This window comes from Hemicordylus capensis, chromosome 3, assembly GCF_027244095.1.
Source record: "Hemicordylus capensis ecotype Gifberg chromosome 3, rHemCap1.1.pri, whole genome shotgun sequence".
Lineage (NCBI taxonomy): Eukaryota > Metazoa > Chordata > Lepidosauria > Squamata > Cordylidae > Hemicordylus > Hemicordylus capensis.
This window is the reverse complement of record NC_069659.1, coordinates 26,331,249-26,353,952: the sequence shown is the minus strand read 5'-3', so window position 1 is coordinate 26,353,952 and position 22,704 is coordinate 26,331,249. Positions and strand designations below refer to the sequence as shown.

The following is a 22,704-nucleotide window of genomic DNA, read 5'->3' as shown; positions in this document are numbered from 1 at the left end:
TTGTGGGGATGTGAAAACTAGTGCAGACAGTTGTGCACAGGGGCATAGCTAGAGCTGAACCATGCGGGGACAAATGTCCTTGGGTCCCTGAGGTGGGGGGCACAAGAGGGACTACAGCTTGGTCTCTGCTCTCCCTCTTGAACCTCTCTGAAGAAGGTGAGGGCACGGACCCATCTTCACTTTCTGCCACAGGGCCAGCTGAAACCTTGCTACAGCACTGGTTGTGCAGGAAAGTAGGGGTGTGGATAGCTGGGTGGGCAGTAGAGGCCAGTTGTAACTTAGCAGGCCTGACTTATGAAGTGCTTATTGTAGAATGGGGATTTGGATGTTTCAGGCATCAGCTGGAGTACTCAGAAAAAGCAAGAATTAAGTCTTAGCACTTGGTAGCGTTGCAATAAAGGCCTTGGAAAAGATATTTAGATGCTGTGTCATGTCTACACCTACAAAAATTAGAATCGTTTAGACAATGGTCTTTCCTTTGACACTCTATGGATGCGAAACCTGGACAGCGCGAGCGAGAGAGGCGCGGGGGGGGGAGAGTGCGAGCGAGAAAGGCGCAGGGGGGAGGGAGAGCACGAGTGAGAGAGGTGCGGGGGAGAGACAGCGCAAGCGAGAGAGGTGCGGGGGGACGGAGCGAGAGAGGCACGGGGGAGAGACAGAGCGAGTGAGAGAGGCACGGGGGAGAGACAGAGCGAGCGAGAGAGGCGCAGGGGGAGAGACAGAGCGAGCGAGAGAGGCGCAGGGGGAGAGACAGAGTGAGAGAGGCGCGGGGGGGAGAGACAGAGTGAGCAAGAGAGGCGCACACGGGAGAGACAGAGCGAGAGAGGCACGGTGGGGGGAGACAGAGTGAGAGAGGCACGGTGGGGGGAGAGACAGAGCGAGCGAGAGAGGTGCGGAGGGGAGAGAGACAGAGTGAGTGAGAGAGGCGGTGTGGGGGGGCAGAGTGAGCAAGAGAGCTGTTGTTGGGGGAGCAGAGTGAGTGAGAGAGCTGTGGGAGGACCAGCCAAACAAATTCTCCCAACTAACCCCCAAAAGGAAGTGAACTACCGTACAGATGCTCTGTGCGGGTTCAGCTAGTTATTATTATTCTGCTGCTGCTACTACTACTACAAATATTCACATACTGCTCTTCAACCAACCTTCTCAAAGCAGTTTACATACAAAATTAAATAATACATAAATGAGATGGTCCCCTGTCCCCAAAGGGCTCACAAGCTAAAAAGAAACATAAGGCAAAGAAACAAAAGGCAGATACTAGCAACAGACGCTAGAGGGATGCTGTGCTGGGGTTGGATAGGGCCAGTTGCTCTCCCCCTGCTAAATATAAGAGAATCATCATTTAAATAGGTGTCTCTTTGCTGAATTAGCAGGGGACATGCTAGATCTGTCACAATTCTCTAGACAATTCTAAAAGTTAACAGGAACTATGTCCTCAGTTTCAAACACACCCTTACATTAGACTACCATAAGATTTGTTTGTCCAATTTCAGCTTAACTATGGAGCAGTTATCGAGAGGTAACTTGTACCCCTATTGCACCCACAGTTTAAATCATTCTACTAACCAGATTCTAAATCTGTGTAGTGGAGGATTTTGTTTTGTTGTATAAACATGATTTGCTGGGAGGGAGAGATGTTTATTATGTCTTTCTTTCATTTATTTCTGTTTATCCTCAAGGATTTTCAAGGACCAAAGCTAACAGTGAAAAGTTCTTTAGCCCAATAAAAATTCTTTAGCAATGGTTAAAACACCAAATTAATAGCATCTCTAACCTTAATCAGTACTACCGCTGGACCTTTCTTTGGTTTTTAGACAACCTATTTCATTAAGTGGGTGTTCAGCTAGGACACATTACCTCACTCAAATGTACTTCAGGCTGAATACCTCCAAAGTGTTCCAAAATGCGTATGAAATTCAAATAAAAGTGCTACAACAGGTTTGATTCTGCCTCTTGTTATGGGTGACATAGCGATATATGTTTATTATTCTTGTGCAAGCTTCATAATCACAGGCATCTTCTGCATCCCATCAGCATGCATTTTTCAACCCATAAGCATGTACTGAAAGAATGGTTCATACATGCATGTATATTTCTTGATTCCACAGGATTGGATAACTTGCAGCTGAATGTTTGAACTGACGCCACTGCGAAACATGGCATTTGTAGTGATGCAAGGTATGGTCTGTCTCTTAAGTATCCTGGCCCCAAGCCATTCAGGGCTGTATAGGTGATGACCAGCACTTTGTATTTTGCTTGGAAACATAGCAGCAACCAGTGAAATTCTTTCAGAATCAATGTTATATAGTCCCTTCGGGTTGTTCCACAGACCAACCTGGCTGCTGTGTTCTGTACCAGTTGTAGTCTCCAGACTATGTAAAAAGGCAGCCCCACACGTAGAGTATATTAGAGTAGTCAAGTAATACAGCATATGCACTACTGTTTTAAGGTCATTTACTTCCAGAAATGGATGTAGCTGACATATTAGCCAAAGTGGATATAAAACACTCCTGGCCTCAACCTGAGAAACCAGAGAGAGTTTTGGATCCAGGAGCAATCCCAAGCTACGTACCTGACATTTCAGGGGTAGTGTAACCCTATCAAGAACAAGCAGATCTAAATCATAGATCGGGTCTTGACACAAACACACACACACACCCCACCCAAATCAGTATCTGTCTTATTTGGATTCAACTTCAGTTTGTTATCTCTCATCCAGCCCATTACCACCTCCAGGCAGGCATTTAGGGAAGTTAGGCCATTTTCCTGATGATGCTGACATGGAGAAATAGATTTGAATGTCACCAGAATATTGATAACACCCTGCACCAAATCTCCTAATGATCTCTCCCAGAGGTTTCATGTAGATGTTTAAAAGTATTTTAAACAGTATGGAGCCTTGTGGAACTCCATATTTTAATTCTCGCTTTGCAGAACAACAGACTCCATGTGACACTGTCTGGAATCTACCAGAGAGATAGGAATGGAACCACTGTAGAATAGTGACACTTAATCCCACTTCCCTCAGGAAACCCAGAAAGATACCGTGGTTGATGCTATTGAAAGCCGCTTGAGAGATCCAAAAGGATGAACAGAGTCACACTCCCTCTGTCAATACTTAATTGGAGATCATCTATCAGGCTGACCAAGGCAGTCTCCACCCCATAGCCCACTCAAAAGTCAGTTTGAAATGGGTCTAGATAATCAGTTTCCCCCAGGACTGTCTGGAGCTGAGAGGCCATCACCCTCTTGGTCACCTTGCCCAACCATTGGAGATTAGAGACGGGCCTATAGTTACCTAACTCTGAGGGGTCCTATGTAGGTTTTTTCAAATATGGTCTAATGATAGGCTCCTTAAGACAAGGAGGACCCTCTCTGACAATCTGATTATTAGATAAAATAAGCCAAGATGGGCAAGGGTCAAGAGAGCAGGTGGTAGGACGCACAGTCTGCAACAGGTTGTCCACATCCTCAGGAGTCACAAACTGAACATGATCCAGTCTGACCACATAAGAGGATTTGCGGTGGGATGGGGTACAGCAGCGGTGGCTATGGAGAGGGTGAGGGGGCAAGGAGTGGAGAGTCCCTCCCTTTACCTTTGAAAACAGCACTATGTAGTGAGATGGGGGGTAGTGAGCTCCTTCCAGCTCCCCTCCTCCCCCCAAGTGACTGCACAGGCCTCTCTGCTGTGCTGCTCATTTTTGGCCTTTCTGCATGTGCGGAGGAAGGCTGAAAACGGGCAGCACAGCAGAGAGGCCTGTGCAGTCACTTGGGAGGAGGAGGGGAGCTGGAAGGAGCTCACTGCCCCCAACATCCCACTGAGCAGTGGTGTTTTCAAAGGTAGAAGGGGGGACTCTACCCTTCCTACCCCCACTCCCTCCCCTCAGCCATTGCACCCCATCCTGCTGCCGGCAGTGACGTTCTTTGTAGGGCAAAGGGGAGGACCTTCCCCGCAGCCAATGTGGGGGAAACAAACTCAGCCAGTATCCCACAAAGCTGTGCAGCAACATTTTTTTAAGGCAAAAGGGTGGCAAAGCCGTTTGGCCTATGGGCGGCAAAAAGCTTAATCTGCCCCTGTCCTTCATCCCTGCAGAGATGGGTTGTGGTTGCAAGTCCTGCCTTAACCAGATGGTGGTCTGGCTGTGGCAATGGGGAAACAACAGGAGTCGCCACACACAGAAAACCACCTTGATCAGAGTAGAAGACCAAATTGAGCATGTGCCCAGCCATATGTGTCGGTCCAGAGACCACCTGGGATATGCCCATTGTCATCATGGTTACTATGAACTCCTGAGCTGCTCCTAACAACCTGGCCCCATAGTGAACATTGAAGTCCCCCACCATCAACAGTCTAGACGACTCCAATGCCAACCCTCCAATAGTCTCAATCTATCTTTGGTCCCTAGGCTTAGATGCAGACACTCAATATGGGCCAGTTCTCGAACAGGGATTCTGGTAAGGTAGATAGTATCCTTATAGAGCACAGCCACACCACCCTTCTGGCCACATCATCTCACCTACTCCACCACAGAATATCCTGCTGGGAAAAGCTGGGACCAGACTGCACCACCAGCCTCTCCCAACCAGATCTTCATAATGCATAGCAGGTCTGCACCTTCATCCAAAATCAAATCATGGATGATCTCATTTGTTTTGCACTGACCTGGCATTACAAAGTATGAGGTGAGACTCTGGGGAGCAGTGCCAGTATCCCACAAACCCAAAGAACTGATAGGCCAGCTGGGAGGGGAAACAGCTATTAAGTTTCTGATTTACCTTCCCCGGTTACGGCCTGCTGTCCTAGCAATGCCATGTCTTCATAGATTCCCCACCACCACTGGAATGGCCACCCCAAAGTCACCCCACATCTCCCCATTTCTGGACAACCCAAGACACATACATGTACCAGACACAACCAATAATATGGCAACAATACACTGCTATCAGAAGGTTCTGCCCCAGCCTTCAGCCCCACCAACAAAGGCCTCCACCAAAGGCCGACCCCCTTTGGCAGATGGCTTTGGCAGCCACCTGCAATCCTAACCCTGCCTACCAGCGAGCTGCACCAGTAGCTGTGCACCTGCCATTGCTCTCCTTCAGAAGCTCCAAAGGTTGGGAAAAGGCCCATTGGGTTACTCTAACTCACACAATGAGGCAGAGCTGGCCCAGGTGCTCAATGTTAGACCAATTAGGAAGAGTGGAGCAACCAATAAGATGGCTCCTGAAGGAAGACTGGGAGAGACCAGCTTTTCAGCTACAGTTTAGTCCAGGGATTCTCAACCTTGGGTCCCCAGATGCTATTGGACTTCACCTCCCATAATCCCCAGCCCCAATGGCCTTTGGTTAGGGATTATGGGAGCTGAAGTCCAACAACATCTGGGGGCCCAAGTTTGAGAACTCATGGCTTAGTCTGCTCTCCCAGCCCCGAAGGGAGGGGAGGGAAGCTAGACAGAATAAATGCATACCTCCCAGCATCTCCTTGAAGTTGTCTTCATGAACTCTTTCACACCCTTTTCCTCACCCAACCATAACATCTAATCAGGGAAGTGACAATGGGTTTCTCAGGGAAAGTTAACCCCTGCTAACTTGGCAAAGAGGCACCTCTTTAACATGGTGTTTCTCTTTATATAGCAGGGGGAGAGTAACTGGCCCTATCCACTCCCAGCACAGTACCACCCGGGACTGTTGCTGGTGTCTTTCTTATGTCTCTTTTCAGATTGGGAACCCATTGGGGACAGGGATCCATCTTATTTATTTATTATTTCTCTGTGTAAACCACCCTGAGCCATTTTTGGAAGGGCAGTATAGAAATTGAATGAATGAATAAAAAATGAATAAATAAGTGTGAATTGCAGAATTCACACCCAGCCTTATTTCTGTTCAGCCCTAGTAGATATGGATGATACGGATTATCTGGACCTTATTTCTGTTTCAGCCTTATTTCTGTTCAGCCTTTGGATGATACAGATTATCTGGACCCTTTTCAATCTGACTTCCGCCCCGGGTATGGGACTGAGACTGCCTTGGTTGCTCTAGTGGATGACCTACGCCGGGAACTAGACAGGGGGAGTGCGTCCCTGTTGGTTCTGCTGGACCTCTCGGCGGCGTTCGATACCATCGACCATGGTATCCTTCTGGGCCGCCTCTTGAATATGGGAATCGGAGGCACTGTGTTGCGGTGGTTCCGGTCCTTTCTTGGGGGGAGGGCCCAGAAGGTGGTGCTGGGGGACTACTGCTCGGCCCCGTGGCTGTTGGCCTGTGCGGTCCCGCAGGGATCGGTCTTGTCCCCCATGCTGTTTAACATCTACATGAAGCCGCTGGGAGAGGTCATCCGGGGACTTGGACTGAGTTGTCAACAATATGCGGATGACACTCAGCTCTATCACTCCTTGTCATCTGATCCTAGGGAGGTGGTGGATGTCCTGAATAGGGGGCTGGAGGCCGTGATGGGCTGGATGTGGGCTAATAAACTGAAGTTGAATCCGGATAAGATGGAGGTACTGTTGGTCAGTAGGATAGCCAGTCGGGATGAGGAGATTTTACTGGTTCTGGATGGGGTTGCACTCCCCTTGAAGGAGCAAGTATGCAGCTTGTGGGTACTACTGAACCCAGCTCTGCTTTTGGAAGCTCAGGTGGAGGTGGTGGCCAGGGGTGCCTTTGCACAGCTTCGGCTAGTGCGCCAGCTGCGTCCCTTTCTCGAGAAGGCAGATCTGGCCACGGTTACCCACGCCTTAGTCACATCGTGGCTGGATTACTGTAACGCGCTCTAAGTGGGGCTGCCCTTGAAGAATATCCGGAAACTGCAGCTAGTGCAAAACGTGGCAGCTAGGGTTTTATCCAGAGCTGCCCGTTGGGAGCACATCACGCCCATTTGGAAAGAGTTGCACTGGCTGTCGGTTCGTTTCCGGGTCCAATTCAAGGTGCTGGTTTTGACCTTTAAAGCCCTTAACGGTTTGGGCCCGGGGTATTTGAGGGACCACCTGCTCCCAAGGGTTGCTGTCCACTTGATGAGGACATCTGAGGGGGCCCTGCTCCGGGTGCTGACAATGAGAGAGGCCCGGCTGTCATGCACTCGGGACAGGGCCTTCTCTGTTGCTGCCCCCATACTTTGGAATGCTCTCCCAGTGGCCATTCGCTCCTTGGACTCCATCACGGCTTGTAGAAAGCTTGTTAAAACTTGGCTTTTTATCCAGGCTTTTACATAATCGTTTTTACTGCTGCTTCTGTGTGTTTTTACCTGTTGTATTGTTTTTATGCTTGTATTTTATAGATTTTAAATTTGGTTTGTTTTTATATATTTTTAGCTTAATATTTTTATTGTCTTTTTATTGTATGTTTTAACTTTTGTAAACCGCCTTGGGGTTGTCTTTTAACGAAAGGCGGTATATAACTGCAACAATAAATAAAATAAATATGTCATTATAGCATCTCTGTTCCTTCAGATGTTTCACGGCACTATGGCAGCCTTTGAAGGAAATAATGTAGCCCAAAGGAAACATGATGATTACAGCATGTTTGGCATTGCATAACACTTCTTTTAACTGTTGCTATTAATCATGATTATAGTCAAAAATGACATTCTGCTGTTATTGCTCAATGAGGAACATGTCTCTGATCGCTAATCAGAGGATGTTGTGGCCTGTGAGTCAAGAAGCATGCAATTGCTATATAAGCAGGGGATAGCCAACAGGAAAATAGACCAAGGGCAGCAAAGACACAGTGACCTCAGCAAGAAGCATGCATCCACCAATTCTACTGTTCCTGCTACTTAGCTTCACATTTCACACTTATGCCGCTCCAGTGGGTCAAGGCAACAAAGATGGAGACATGGATATTGTTAAGGTAAACATTCATTCTAAATTGCTGAAAATTTAAAGTTGAAAGGGGATTTGCACCGAGATTTCTTCAGTCCAAGTTCAACTCTCTAATCACTACGCCAAAGGGTAATCTTTCAACTGTTTTTGAGGGGGTAACATCCTCTCACAAGGGCTGTATCTTTCTAATTTAATGTTTAATTTTAATTTTATTTTATTGTTTGTCTGAAGTTGCCTCTGTGGTCAAGTTGCCACTTGGAACACACACATACACCCTGATTTTCAAGTCTTTTTTTATTTTGTTGTGGCAAATTCTATGATTTTCATTTGGGGGTGATTCCAGCCCCTGCATACGAAACTGAGATGGAACTATTATTGTGAGAAATCTCTGCCATCTGAGACCTAGTGTCTGAGAGCCATTTCACACATTTTATGGTTTTAAAGGGCCCGTCTATGTCTTTTAAGTGGATATGTATAACTTTCTGTAAGTATAAAAGTGATGAATTCTTGTTTATTATCCTATGTACCATATTGGTGCATTTGCCAATATGAGGACTGGGTGTCGCTCTTATTGAATGTATACAGGGTGACAAATCTAGATTTGTTTTTATGTGATTTGAAAAATTATCCTTGGTATGTGGCAACTACTATTTTGGAGGCAATCTGCATTGCTTTCCAGCCACATATCATGTGCTTTGTTGTAAGCCATGAATACTTGTCAGCAAAATTCTTAGTAAACCATGCACTTGAAAGTTTGAGTATTTAAATCTTAGCTTGAAGTTGGTTTTGTGCATTATGTAAGTGTATGGGCCATTTTCTAATTGTTATGGGGTTTGAATACATTGTTATATGTTGTAAATGAAATATATTTTAGATCCTCTTTTTTACACTCAGTTTTACATTTATATATCAGATTGTTGGATGCATGGACAGTGTTTAATTCCTGACATCTCCAGATAGGGCTGGGAAAGCCTCCTGCCTGAAACTTTGGAGAGCTGCTGGTAGTCATTGCAGACAATACTAAGCTAGATGGACCAAGGGACGGCCTCAGCATAAGGCAGCTTCCAATCAGGGCTGTCCTTAGGGCATGGCAAGCAGGGCAGCTGCCCTGGGCCCTGCTCTTTTAACCCCCATTAGAATTAACTGGAAGGGACATCCACTGGAATCAACCACACTGGCTGATTTGCCCTGGGCCCACACCCCACCAGGGCTCTCTAAGGACAGCCCTGCTTCTTCTGTGTTCACTACACCAACCCCATGAGCACCTACATGGATACACCAAGCAGGAGGCACCCTTTTGCCCATTCAAGTGCCTTCACCATGGCAATGCAATGATTCTTACATGGTGTAACTGTCTAGGGAGAAGCTGGAGAGAAGTGACCCATTTCCCAGCATTATGGGACAAAGTGTCTCTCTTACTGATGGTAGGAACCTTATGGATGATTCCATGAGTAAGGCTGCTCTACTGCCTAGAAAATCAGGGAGGCTGGTCATGAGAAGTGGCAGGATCCTCGCAGATCCCTCCACTCCCCACCCACATAACCCCCTTAACAAACCCAGCTTTTAGCTGAGGTTAGGGGTGCTCTCGGCATCGTGTGACTCCTTGGGCTGTGTGCAGCCCAAGGATTCAGAGACTGGCACATAGAGTGCCCGTCTGAAGGGAAATCCCCAATGCAATGCACGTGCTGTGCTTTGTATTGAGGGATGCCCAGAGGACAGAACAACAAGTTCCAGCCCCAGATCCCTCCGCCCTGCTCCATGCTTCATGGAGCTACACAGAGCAGGGCTGCACATGTGGGCGCGCCGAAGGCACACCAAAGAGGAACTGCTTGGTCATCTGGGGGGAAGGTAAGGTGAAAGAAGCCTTTCCCCCATGTCCTCCCAGCTTGCCCAGGGCAATGGTGTGAATTGCCCCAATTGTGCCCCAACATGCAATGCCTGTTTAGTGTATTAGGTGGCCCGGAGTTTTAGCTTTCATTAAAAAGCAAGTCCTCAAGTGTTCAGAGGCACAAGGGAATGATCAGCAAGTATCAGGCAATGTTTTGCCATCTTGTTGAGTAAGACGCCTCTTCCAGTGATTGAAGTCACAGTTGTTCTTGGTATGTAAAAGAAGTGCTAATATCCTGCACCATTACCCTCCATGGACTGACCAACAGAGAAAGAAGCAGAGTTTCTATGCTCTCCATCTTGTTAATAAAGCTAGCAATGGTTCTGCTCCTCTAACTGGCAAGAATTAGAAAAGCAAACACTATGGGCTGATTTGCATGATCACAGGCACGTCTATAAGTAGGAAACAAGTCAGTAAAATGCTGGCAAGTCAGAGCACATGCACTCACTGGGTGTGACATCCAAATCCATGCAAGTTCCCAGTCCCAAGAATCTCCACTTAACATTCTCCCAACATTTGAAAACAAGATTTGAAGTTGTATGGAGCATTTAAGGAGAATGTCAAGCAAAGACTCACAGAACTGGACTTGGGCAGGTCCAGACGTCACACCCCACTGGGTGTGTGCACTCTCACTTGCTGGCATTTTACCAACTTGTTCTGGACTTACAGATTCACCAGCAATTGTGTAAACCAGGCCATTAGCCTAACCAGCAGCAAAAACATTTAGTCTAGTTGGAAATTCAGGATCTCAGACTTGTAGAGACAACTCATCAGTTTTATTTCATTTCTGAAATCCAGTATCTATCTTTCTTGTTGTTTTCTGCCAGAAATACTTGGATGACTTCTACAGCTCTGATCCAGTTATTATTGGTCAGTTCAAAACAAAAGGTTCTGACCCGATGACTGAAAAACTCAAAGCAATGCAGAGATTTTTTAAGCTGAAAGTGACTGGGGAGGCTGACACAGAAACCTTGGAGGTGATGATGAAGGCCAGGTGTGGTGTACCTGATTTGGGGCAGTTTGTCCTCACTGATGGGAATCCTAAATGGAAGCACACCAATATTACATACAGGTAAAGATTCTTCAAGACGCATTTTTTCCAGGACCTACAGGCTCAAGGCACAACAGGAAATTGGGAGTTTTTAAAAGCTCTACTCCTCAATGTATTTACTTATGAGCAAATCCCATTAACAATAATACAACTTTAATCCTGCAATTCTATGCAGAATTCAGTGCACCTAAACCCACTGATTTCAGTAGGATTGGGATTAAGTGTGCCTATTCTCTCCATAGGATCAGGCTGCACTTGTGTTAGGATGTCCATGTGTGGCCACAACCCAGATAGAAACACAGGGTGATCTCTATATTCAGCAGGGTTTCTGATCTCTGCCCACTACTAGCTGTGTCTACCGATACACATGCACACACCCAAGCCCTGTGCTTTGGAAGGCTAGTTTACATGCTTAGGAGAATCAAGTTATAAAGCTTTTATGACTGCCTTTCAGACTGCAGGTGGGAGATCATATATATTAATAATATCCTCCTCATTGCAATAAGGCATCAACACAGAGCCTCCCTAGGTCTAGTTTTCTATATGCAGTGATACTGCTTTTCCATGGGGAGCATTCAGACGACTCAGTAAATGCTTTGCCGCTTGATCTTGCTGAACTATCAGCAGAATCTCACTGGCAGGACAGGAAATTGTCCTGGCAGTGGGGTGAGGAGACTACGTAATTGACTTGTTACATACATGCAAGCCTTGTCCTCTGCCTAAAGGTTCTTCCAGGATCATGTCCCTTCTGTCCAAAGTTACCATCTCATTCCCAGTTCCTGTGCCTGAAGGAATGACCTTACTTACTTTTCATTTTAAAGCATAGTAAATTACACACCAGATATGCATCATGCAGAAGTGGACAAAGCAATCCAGAAAGCATTTGAAGTGTGGAGCAATGTGTCACCCCTGACATTCAAAAAGCTGGAGACTGGCACTGCGGATATCATTATCTCTTTTGAAAGAAGAGGTAACTACACATGCTTAGAGGTGCTACTTCTAAGCTAATCCCCCTTCAGCTTCTCTTTTCTAAATAAAGATGAATAATTATTGAACACATTTGTTCTTCTTCATTCAGTCCATGGTGACAATTCTCCTTTTGATGGACCTGATGGGATACTGGCACATGCCTTTCAGCCAGGGCCATATATTGGTGGAGATGCTCATTTTGATGAAGATGAATTATGGACTAGTCAAGGAGGAAGAGGTATGCCTCTTTCACATTGTGTTCTACTACTACGATGATGACGACAAATTTTTATATACTGTTCTTCAACCAAAGTTCTCAAAGTGGTTTACATAGAAAAATAGCAATACATAGACAAATAAGAGGGGCCCCTGTCCCCAAAGGGCTCGCAATCTAAAAAGAAACATAAGGTTGACAGCAGAAACAGCCACTGGAGGGATGCTGTGCTGGGGTTGGATAGGGCAAATTGCTCTCCCACTTCTATATAAGAGAATCACCACTTTAAAAGGTGCCACTTTGCTCAGTTAGCAGGGGTTTCTAGAATCTTTGCTCATTAATGGTAGCATATAAATAACATCATACATTATAAGGAGTTGTCTAATGCAGAGGTTGGGTCCACATATGCGACAGAATGGGCTGGAAATTTGAAAACGAAAATGCAAAGAAATTTGGGCAAGTATTTGAGGGTTCCTCCCAAGGAGAATCTGAAATCCGAATAGTATTTCAGAGTTCTCCCAAGGAGAAATTTCAGAGAATTTTCGCAGATGGTTTCTTCACATCACTGCTTCATCACATAAAATACCCCTGTAAATGGAGAACAAGCACATTAGAGGTTTTCACCTAACCCAGCCTACCTATCTGTAGCAGCTAAATCCCACTGAAAGCAATGGGAATGGGACATGGATGAAACTAATCCCCACCAATTTAAATGGCACTAGGCATGACTAAATTTTGCTGGAATGTTGTGTGGGACTAGAACACAAATCATAGAACATTAGCATTGGAAAGTACCTTGGAAATCATTTAGTCCAGTCCCCTGCTCAGTGCTGGAACCTGCTGGAGCATCCCTGACAGATGGTCATCCACCCTCCGTTTGAAAACCTCTAACAAGGGAGAGATCACCACTCATCAAACTCAGTCATAACAGGAAACTGGGAGGTCCCTTCACCTCCAGTTTCTTGGGACGCACATCCAAATTCTGTAAACCAGAGTTGACGGGAAGAAGGGACCCATGGTTTCCCTTCGCAAACTCCTCTCTGAACCAAGTTTGGACTCCTCTTCCAGTTCTGCGGCGCCAGCATTACATCTGAATGCTGGCACCACAGTTTCGGCTCCATGGAACTTGAGTTGAGAGAGGGAGCTCCTCCCTCACTCTCGCCCGATTGGCTATGCGGGCTGTCTTTCTGTCAAGAAGGAAGTCTGCACAGCCAGTTCCCCTGCCTCTCTCCAGTCTTGCTGACTGCAGAGACGCAGCTCTCCATGGTGGTTTTGGTTAATCCATTCCTTGATCCAGGCCAGCTTTTGAATGGTGCTGTAGTTAGTTTTATTCCAGTCCTGGAGTAAAGGCAGGGCTAACAAATAGCCAGCAGCAAAAGCACTGAAAGCAGATTGCACTTGCCTCTCTGTAAATAATATCTGTCGCATTAAACTGTTAATATTCTTGATTCAACTCCACTGTCTTGTCCTTGCATACCACAACTCTTTCCTCTGGATTCTGCACTCTCCCGCATGTCTGAAAGCAAACGGGAGAGTGACCGGAGGAGGCACAGAATCACGGGTCCATTGGACCCGCAGTTCCGCGTTATGTCTGAAGGTGGCCTCTGCTGTTCCACTGTTGAAAAGCTCTTCCAGTTAGGCAATTCCTCCTAATGTCAAAGTTAAAATTGCTTTTTTATAATTTCAACCCATTGGTTTTAGTCCAGCCCTCGGGAGCAACTGAGAATAAGTCCACCCCTCCTCCTATGTGACAGCCCACATGACAGCCATGAATATGGGCTCTGCCTCTGAGCTGTGGCCAATAGTGATAGATTAGAGGAACACGCTTTATTTAGATACCTACTTTCTGTATTCCAATGCATTTCTCACTGTTTTCCCCTAATTAAAACATGGTCTCCTTATCTAATTTTTCAGGTCGCAACTTGTTTCTTGTAGCTGCCCATGAATTAGGCCATTCTCTTGGTCTCTCTCACTCTACTGACTCTGGGGCGCTGATGTACCCCACTTACTCTTACACCGAACCCAGTGCATTTAAACTTCCTCAGGATGATATCAATGGCATTCAAGCTATCTATGGTAAGATCCAAAATAATTCTGAAATTAATGAAACTGAACTCTTTCTTTCTTTCTTTCTTTCTTTCTTTCTTTCTTTCTTTCTTTCTTTCTTTCTTTCTTTTAGCAGTTTCATCTATAATATACTTGGGTATCCATGAATGTAGCCTACTGCTTCTTTTGCATAGCTCCCATTTGTTTGGGTAGGATTTATGAAGGGAAACTCCCGAACAGATTGTGCTCATGAATTTTTTCCTGAAACATACACCGGGGTAACCAATCAGGATCAAACTGTGGTTTGATATCTCAGTTTCAAGGGAGTACTTATACCACATGTTCTCATTTTTAATGTCACAGCAAACAGTGATTTAACAAACCAGCGAGCTCTCTACTTAGCTGGGTATATGTGAGGAAGAGGGAGGAGGGAATGTGAGGATTTGTCGCTCCTTGCCCATTGGTTCACAAACCAAACCATGGTTTGTAGGATCATCTGAACTGAGCTATAGATCTGTGTGAAAAGCTAGCGGGCTAGCTGTGGGGAAGGAGGATTTTACTTACCTTCCCTGCAGAAGTGGTACCCTGACGAGTGGCGGCTCTCCTGTGGGCTGCCCCACAACTCCGGGGGTCGGGTGCATGGAAGTGCCACTGCACGGTGCCCCCCCCAAGCCCCATTAATGCATTGTGTGAGTGTGTGGTGCATTACTCGGAGCCCCCTCCCTCCCGAGTGTGTCTGCCACGGCTGCAAGCAGCCATGGCGGCCACATGTTCAATTAACCCAGTGTTTTGGCACATTTGTGCCAAAAAGAAGGCGTTCTGAAGGAGCCTGCCTTGGATCCCTCAGAGTTAAGCAATTACAGGCCTGCCTCCAAACATCAGGAGATTTGCTGCAGGATGTTAATGTCTTAAATGATTTTAATTGTTAATTAATTGAATGTTTTACATGATTTTAATTGTAACCATCCCAGAGACACAAGTTTTGGGTGGTATAGAAATGTTTTAAATAAATAAAATAAATAATAATAAAAACCTGGGTTAAGCAGTGGGCTGCCTAAGGGACTCACCGGCATGCCGTCACCAGGAGCCGCATGGCTCGTGGCGGTTCTCACGCCCAGCGAAAACTGGGCCGGGCTTCCTTAACCCGGTTTTCACTGCTCATGAGAATAGCTTCATAGTCTCTTTGCTTAACAAACTTGGTTCAATAAAAATGTATATTGCCACTGATTTTTCTTCCACTGAGTAATGGAGAAAGACCATAGCTCAGTGGAAGAGCATCTGGTTTGCACGGAGAAGGTCTCAAGTGCAATCCTTAGCATCTGCACGTAGGGCTGGAAAATATTCATCTGAAACTCTGGAGAGCTTCCGCTACTCAGTGTTGAAAATGTGGAACTGGATGGACCAATGGTCTGACCTGAAATAAGGTAGCTTCCTTATATACAGTCAGTGTAAACAATACTGAGCTCGATAGATTCAGTCCAATTCAGTACAGTCAGTATAAAGCAGCTTCCTTCCTATCATTTTAAAAACTGAAATTCCATATTTAGGGTACATAGGAACATAGGAAGCGGCCATATACTGAGTCAGACCATTGGTCTATCTAGCTCAATATTGTCTTCACAGATTGGCAGCGGCTTCTCCATGGTTGCAGGCAGGAATCTCTCTCACTCCTATCTTGGAGATGCCAGGGAGGGAACTTGAAACCTTCTGCTCTTCCCAGAGCAGCTCCATCCTCTGAGGGGAATATCTTACAGTGCTCACGCTTCTAGTCTCCCTTTCATATGCAACCAGGGTGGACCCTGCTTAGCTAAGGGGACAAGTCATGCTTGCTACCACAAGATCAGCTCTCCTCTCCAAAGACTCCATTTAGGGTCCTAAAGGTTATTTATTTTACTTTTTCTTCTATTTAGGAAAGCCAGATGTGGCAGTCCAACCAACTGGACCCACAACACCAGAGGCTTGTGACCCCAGGACTACTTTTGATGCTGTCACCAGCCTTCGTGGGGAAATTATGTTCTTTAAGGGCAGGTAAAGTAACTTTCTTAAAACCAGAACTGAATGTGTACATGGTTCTCCCTCTACATGGGACCTGAGTTGCCTTGATCCAGAACCCCAGCTATGCTGTAATTTGCACCCAGACCCCCTATGAGGGTGGGTTTCCCCTGTATTTTCAATGGAGGTAACTCTGGATAAGCCAAGGAATAAATATGCATTCCCATGTCAGCTGTCTGCATGGGAATGAATGGGAAGCCCTTATGGAAGTCAGACATATGTACATATATTGTAATATCTATGCCAATAGATATTCTGGATGGGAGGCATCTAAGTTCAGTATAGAAGCAGGATCAGCCATATCAAAACACCGTTGAACTAATCTTTACTATCAAGAGATAACATCTGTCCACCGCATACCTGCACCAGTGTAGTGTAATGGTTAGAGTGTTGGACTAAGATTGGGGAGAACAGAGTTCAAATCCCCATTCAGCCATGAAACACACTGGGGGACTCAGGGCCAGTCACTTATCTCTCAGCCTACCCTACCTCACAGGGTTGTTGTGAAGATAAACGTATCTCCAGGAGTCCAGCAGAATATACAGGTAGAAAATAATTTCCTGCTTTTTGAGATGGCAAAAAAGAAAAACCAACAGCCACATTTTTATAACAAACTAAAAACCACATGCACAATATATTAAGCAACCCTTCCTCTTGGTTCAACAGTGTGCATTATGATGTAACCCAGTCATTACAGAAAGCAAGGAATACATATACACAGCCACTGTTGAAATTCTGCTCTCCATGAACACAAAAAAACCCCCATGCAACCATAGCAGAACACCAAACTTCACATCATATCGTATAAATCATTAAACACTCCACACAGCAGACCCCACTACAAAACGTAGGCAGCAGCAATGCATTGGTCATAAGTACTGAGTGATTTTTCCACTGGAATGTTTTTGTTCCACTGAGCTTTGATCTCTCAAAAACCTATTTAAAATTCCAGTTTGTAGGACTGTTCATGACATCCCCCATCATAAACAGCAATAACCACTGGTAGAGCATCTGCTTTGCCTGCAGAAGGTCTCAGGTTCAGTCCCTGGCATCTCCAGGTAGGGCTGAGAAAGACATTTGCCTGAAACTCTAGAGAGGCCACTAGTAAGTATAGACAGTACTGAACTAGATGGACTGATGGTCTGACTCAGTAAAAGGCAGCTTCCTATGTTTCTCAGTTTGGGGATAGAGCCGCAACTCAGTGGAAGAACATCTGCTTTGCATGCATCTCCACGTAGGGCTGAGAGAGTAGTGCCTGTAACCTTGGAGAAGCTGCTGCCAGTCTATGTAGGCCAGGGGTTCTCAACCTTGGGTCCCCAGATGTTATTGGACTTCAACTCCCACAATCCCCAACCAAAGGCTACTGGGGCTGGGGATTATGGGAGTAGAAGTTCAATAACATCTGGGGACCCAACGTTGAGAATCCCTGGTGTAGACAATACTGAACTAGATGGGCCAATGGTATAAGCCAGATTCCTACATTCCTGTGATCCTTTATATGTTCTGCTATTTAGAAAAAATCAGATAAAATTAAGAACAAGTAACACAAAAGACATGCAGACCTGCACCTCAACGCTGTAAAGCCCACAACAAAGAAATATCTGCAGAAAGCAGCATGCACCCCTTTATTTGCTTGAGTGCCTTTGCACCCACCCACTCAGCCCCTGAATAACTAAACTGTTCTTCAGTTCCACAACTCTACAAAGCAGCTTAGCAACGAGACACAAGAACTGTCCGGGTGCAACTCAAGTATGATAATAATTCCAGGGTAGAAGTTTGATTGTGCCATACATCCGATTCATATCAATGCAATCAAGCCACATGTCATTTTCTATTACACACAAACAGAACAAATCACTTTGTGCAGGCGCGTAACAATGATAGGGCAAGGGGAGACAGTTGTCTGGGGGCCCCACTGCCTGGAGGGGCACCCCAGAGGCACCTCATGTGACTCCCCATTGCCCCCTACCCAGCCCCAAGGCCCCTCAGCCACTTGCCCTGTTCGCCATCTCTCCTGCTTGTTCTGCTGGCCCGCAATGGAAGCAGCAGGCAAGCGGCAAAGAGCTCCTTTTCTCCCGCCTCTCAGCTGATCGGCGGGTGGGCGGGGCTTCCACGGAGGCCTCCTTGTAGGCCGCAGTGAAGCCTGAACTCGAGTAGGGCCCAAGCAAGCCAGGAAGGAGGAGGCAGCCAGAGTGTTCTCTGCAGCAGAAGACCCCTTGCTGCCCTGCTTAACCCAGACCGGCATTTGCCAGGTAGAGTGTGAACTCCTTTTTGTGGTTACCTTTCCCGCCCCCCCCCCCATATATAGGGATCTGCTTGCCATAGGGCTTGGATATGGGGGGGGGGACCGAGAAGTCTCTGAATATTTATTTTGAAACAGCTTGGAAAATTTGCTGACTTAAAAAAAACTATCTAAAAAGTCCTATAAGTGGCTTGTTTCATGGCAGAAAATTGCAAAAACTTCTGGAACAGTATTTTATTAATTTTATTTATTCATTCATTCATTTATAAATGCACTTCTGTTCAAGTTGTTTTGCAACCCAGAAGGTCTGAGTGAGAACTGTGAAGCATGTGTGGTGCTTTTATTTTATTTTTCTTGTGTGTGAACTGCTCCCCAATAACTTGCAGGGACTTCAGGGTAAATCTGGCCAACATGTGAATGCAGCACCTCCATTCCAGAGGAGATGTGTGTTAAAGGGCTTTAAAAGCCTCCTGTGAAAAACCTCCTGCAATCAAACTTGACTGAATTTGTACAGAATTCTGAGAAAACAAACATAGGTTCACCCTGCATGGTTGAAAGTCTCGTTTGCTAATCTGCAGCGAGGGGCCCATTTTAATAATTCATCTTTCTAGTGTGTTCTAGGCATTAAAAGTAATATAAATGTATAGTACTCAATGTATATCACTATATATTGTGACGTGTGTGTGTGTATTCAGTGAAATGTATTTGCAGGCAGCATACTTATTTTGGAATATCAGACTTAAATCCTTGGGGGCCTGGGGTGTGCGGAGGCCCTGGACTTTGGGGGGGGGCCCATTTTAAAATCTTGTCTCTGGGCCCACTCCAACCTTGCTACGCCCCTGACTTTGTGGTGGTTTCCCCTTGCCATTTTCCATCTCAAAGTGCTTGTCTGAATGCATTCGCTATGAGGCATTTACCCTACCAGGCATTTACGTAACAGTGAGTAAGTTGCTTGTCTATGGAAGATGCCAAATTCTTTGTAATATGCAACTTTTTTTTTTAACTTAGGCATTTCTGGCGGAAACATCCTCAGCTGCCAGACGTGGAGCTCTATTTCATCTCCCTCTTCTGGCCAAGCCTGCCAGCAACTGGAATAGATGCCGCTTATGAAAATTTTGAAGAGGATCTAGTTTTTCTTTTTAAAGGTGATCACTGCTATTCTCCATTTCTGCTTCCTTGTAAAATTGCTGGGATTAGTTTATTTTACAGAACAGCTACTGAAAATTGTGGCTAGCATTCTCAATACAGTTCTATAGATCACACTTATAAGTAGCATATAATATCATCTGTTTGTCTGTGGTGGCCAGTCACTTTGTATTAAAAATGCCTCTCAGTTTTCAACCAATTTGCATCTTCAAGGTAATACCTGAAAGCCCATAGCAGTCCAGCCCTATGTATATTTTACTCAGAAGTAAGTCACATTGAGTTCAAAGACACTTTGAAGAACATAAGAACAGTCCTGCTGGATTGGGCCCAAGGCCCATCTAATCCAGCATCCTGTTTCATACAGTGGCCCAGCAGATGCCACTTGAAGCCTACGGTAGGAGTTGAGGGCATGCCCTCTCTCTGGCTGTTACTCCCCTGCAACTGGTACTCAGAGGCATCCTACCTTTGAGGCTAGAGGTGGCCCTCCGACTAGTAGCCGTAGTAGCTGTCACTTACTGCCAAGTAAATGTGGACAGGATTGAACAAAATCTGCCCTTCAATTTGGAATTCAAATTCCGAGGCAGAGGTGGCCAAGCTGAGGCTGGTCATCTGTTGTTGGACTATAACTCCCATCATGCACAGCTACAATAAATTGCAGCAGGGGATGATGGGAGTTGTAATCCAACAACAGCTGGACAGCCTCAGCTGGGCCACCTCTGATCTAGGGTTTCCCAGTCCTGCTCCCTAAAAATATTAAAAATAATTTATTTAAATTAACTTTAATTCACCTTTATATGCAGGAAACAAATACTGGGTTCTAAATGGATATGAAATCCTGTCTGGGTATCCTAGGAGCATCGACCGTCTGGGCTTCCCCAGAACCGTGAAGAAAATTGATGCTGCATTTAGTGATCCAGAATCTGGGAAGACATATTTCTTTGTAGGTAGCAAGTACTGGAGGTAAGTCTGAATGCTCTGTGATCTCAGTGGTTTGTCCTTTGTAAAGGAGGATTGAACAAAAGGACAAAGTAATTGATTTTCCTCTCATTGAATTAGATTTATAGTTTTAATATTTTTAATATTGGGCTTTAAATGTTTTAATGTTTTAAATGATTTTAATTGTAAACCGCCTGGAGACACAAGTTTTGAGCGGTATAGAAATATTTTAAATAAATGAAAATAAAATAAATCAACGTAGTGAGGTTGTTCTCACACGCAGACAAAAGTGGGCTAAGGAAGCCTAGCCCGGCTTTGCCTGTGCATGAGAACCACAGGGAGCCATGCAGCTCCCGGAGGTGGCACGGCAGCAAACCCACCAAGGAGCCCTGCTTGTTAGCCATGGTTAAGGGCACAAGCATGCCCTTAGCCCAGGCTAACTGATCATGTTTCGGTCCCACACACCAGCAGTCTCCCAGCCAGTGCTGGGGGAATCCCCATAATGCGCCGCACCCTTGCACAGTGCATTATGGGTGTTCCGGGGGTTGGGACGACACATCCCAGCCCCTAGCCCTCCACACTGCTGGCAGCTGCAAGTGATCATCCGGGCGGGTGATCCGCCCACCCAGGGAGAGCAGAAGGATCGTTTGTGGGGAGGTAAGTTCAAGCAGCCTCCTTCCCCTCTCTCCCTCGAGCCCTTTCGCACTGATTGTGAGAAAGGGCTCAGAGGCTGCTTCAAAAAGCTGTGGTACATCCACATGGCCTGGTCAAATTGATCTGAGCTGTAACCTGATGGGCTAAAAACCAGTAGCTGGCACCCTGATTACCAGAGCACATGTGCTTCAGCCCCCAGTCCAGTAGCAAGCACACTGTTGCATGATTTGATATGTTATTGAGTTGTTTTAATTCCTTGTTCTGCTCATTAGGACTCACATTTCAACCAGAAAATGTATGATGGCATTCATGAGATGCTGAATTAGTTTCATTGTCCTTGAACTATGGGTAATTATGCTAAAGACTGTTGTTATTACAATGTGGTTATCTAATTTCAGATATGATGAAATCACGCATTCCATGGAAAGGGGCTACCCCAAAAGTATAGCCAGAAACTTTGAAGGTGTTGGTCCTCAAATTGATGCTGCTCTATACCATGATGGTAAGTATAGAAAATGTCAGATAAAAATTGTAAACAGACAAACCGCACAGAACCAATTCTTGGTTACCGCGACAGACATGGTTGCTGACTGTAGCTCTATTCAGACATTATGCTGTACATGCGTCCAGGTGTTTGTAATGTTGTACATGCCTTTGTATGAATGACTGTCTGTGAGTTCACTCTAAAAATGAACCTGAGTACAGGTCCCGTAAATGCATGGTACAAATAGTTGTATTGCGTACATGCATTGAATATAATAGGCAAACAATTGTATGTTCATTCAGATCTGTACACGATCCAACTGCTGTACAGATCTGAACACAGATGGTATGTGCACCGAACATAACATTTGAATAGGACTTCAATGTATCTTGGAGCCTCTTGGGACTTGAAGATGTCAGGTATGAATGGGAGATGTGTTTCTGAAGTCATTCAGGAATAATACAGAGCACATGTGCGGGATAACCGTGAAAGTTGCTTGGCCTCTATCTTTTGTCAAGGAAAGGGGGAGAAGCAGAAGCCAGTTGTAGAAACTTGTCAGTTCTGACATAGCCCGTGAAGTGGTAATTGAAAGAAATCATCCCATTGTGAGGGTATCTGAGGGGAGCGGTAATGAAGAGGCAGTTTGCATTCTTGTGCATGTTTTTTACATATGTAGCCCAAACTTCCTAACAACCAGATTTCATATCTGCATAACAGCTTTGCTTTGTTTTTGACATATGATTTGTTGCAAAGGAGAGACTTCCTATTTTCTTTCAAACACTTGTGTCTATTTCTTTTCCTAGGTTCCATCTATTTCTTCCAAGGAACAAAGCTGATCCAGTTTGATCATGACAGTAAAAGCGTTGCTCAGAAGACTCAAAAGAGCAACAGCCTGCTGAACTGTTAAACATCTAATCAATATTCCCTAATTAGTATTTCCTGTATACGATTATACATCATCATTTTTATTGGCCATTCAGCAATGCCACATGATATTGTTGTCTCATCCAAATTTACAGGTGAATAACTCTGAAGCGCTCTAACATATTTATGTAATATGCTGTGTTATAACATTTAAGTTTCACTCTTCCATAAAACAACTTGTTATGGGTGACATAGCTTTCTGTGTTTCTTTTGTTGTTCTCTTCCACCAATGCTACAAATCCAAGACTATATCTTTTAATTCGGGATTAATTAATTCAGAATAAGGG

General features: G+C 45.3%; 1 protein-coding gene across 1 annotated transcript; it reads left to right on the top strand.

The window, feature by feature from the left end:
- The first annotated feature begins 7,610 nt into the window (after window positions 1-7,610).
- Window positions 7,611-22,607, top strand: LOC128348708 (interstitial collagenase-like). The gene is made up of 10 exons (XM_053304260.1): window positions 7,611-7,839; window positions 10,527-10,771; window positions 11,572-11,720; window positions 11,829-11,957; window positions 13,848-14,009; window positions 15,890-16,007; window positions 19,282-19,418; window positions 20,220-20,379; window positions 21,408-21,511; window positions 22,297-22,607. The coding sequence occupies exons 1-10, from the start codon at window positions 7,735-7,737 to the stop codon at window positions 22,398-22,400; spliced, it is 1,413 nt and encodes a 470-aa protein (XP_053160235.1). The 5' UTR covers window positions 7,611-7,734; the 3' UTR covers window positions 22,401-22,607.
- Window positions 22,608-22,704: the final 97 nt, after the last annotated feature.

Coding starts and splice junctions, on each gene's coding strand:
- LOC128348708 (XM_053304260.1), top strand. CDS start 7,735: ATGCATCCACCAATTCTACTGTTCCTGCTACTTAGCTTCACATTTCAC. Junction 14,010..15,889: donor TGGCATTCAAGCTATCTATG/GTAAGATCCAAA, acceptor TCTTCTATTTAG/GAAAGCCAGATGTGGCAGTC. Junction 20,380..21,407: donor GTAGGTAGCAAGTACTGGAG/GTAAGTCTGAAT, acceptor ATCTAATTTCAG/ATATGATGAAATCACGCATT.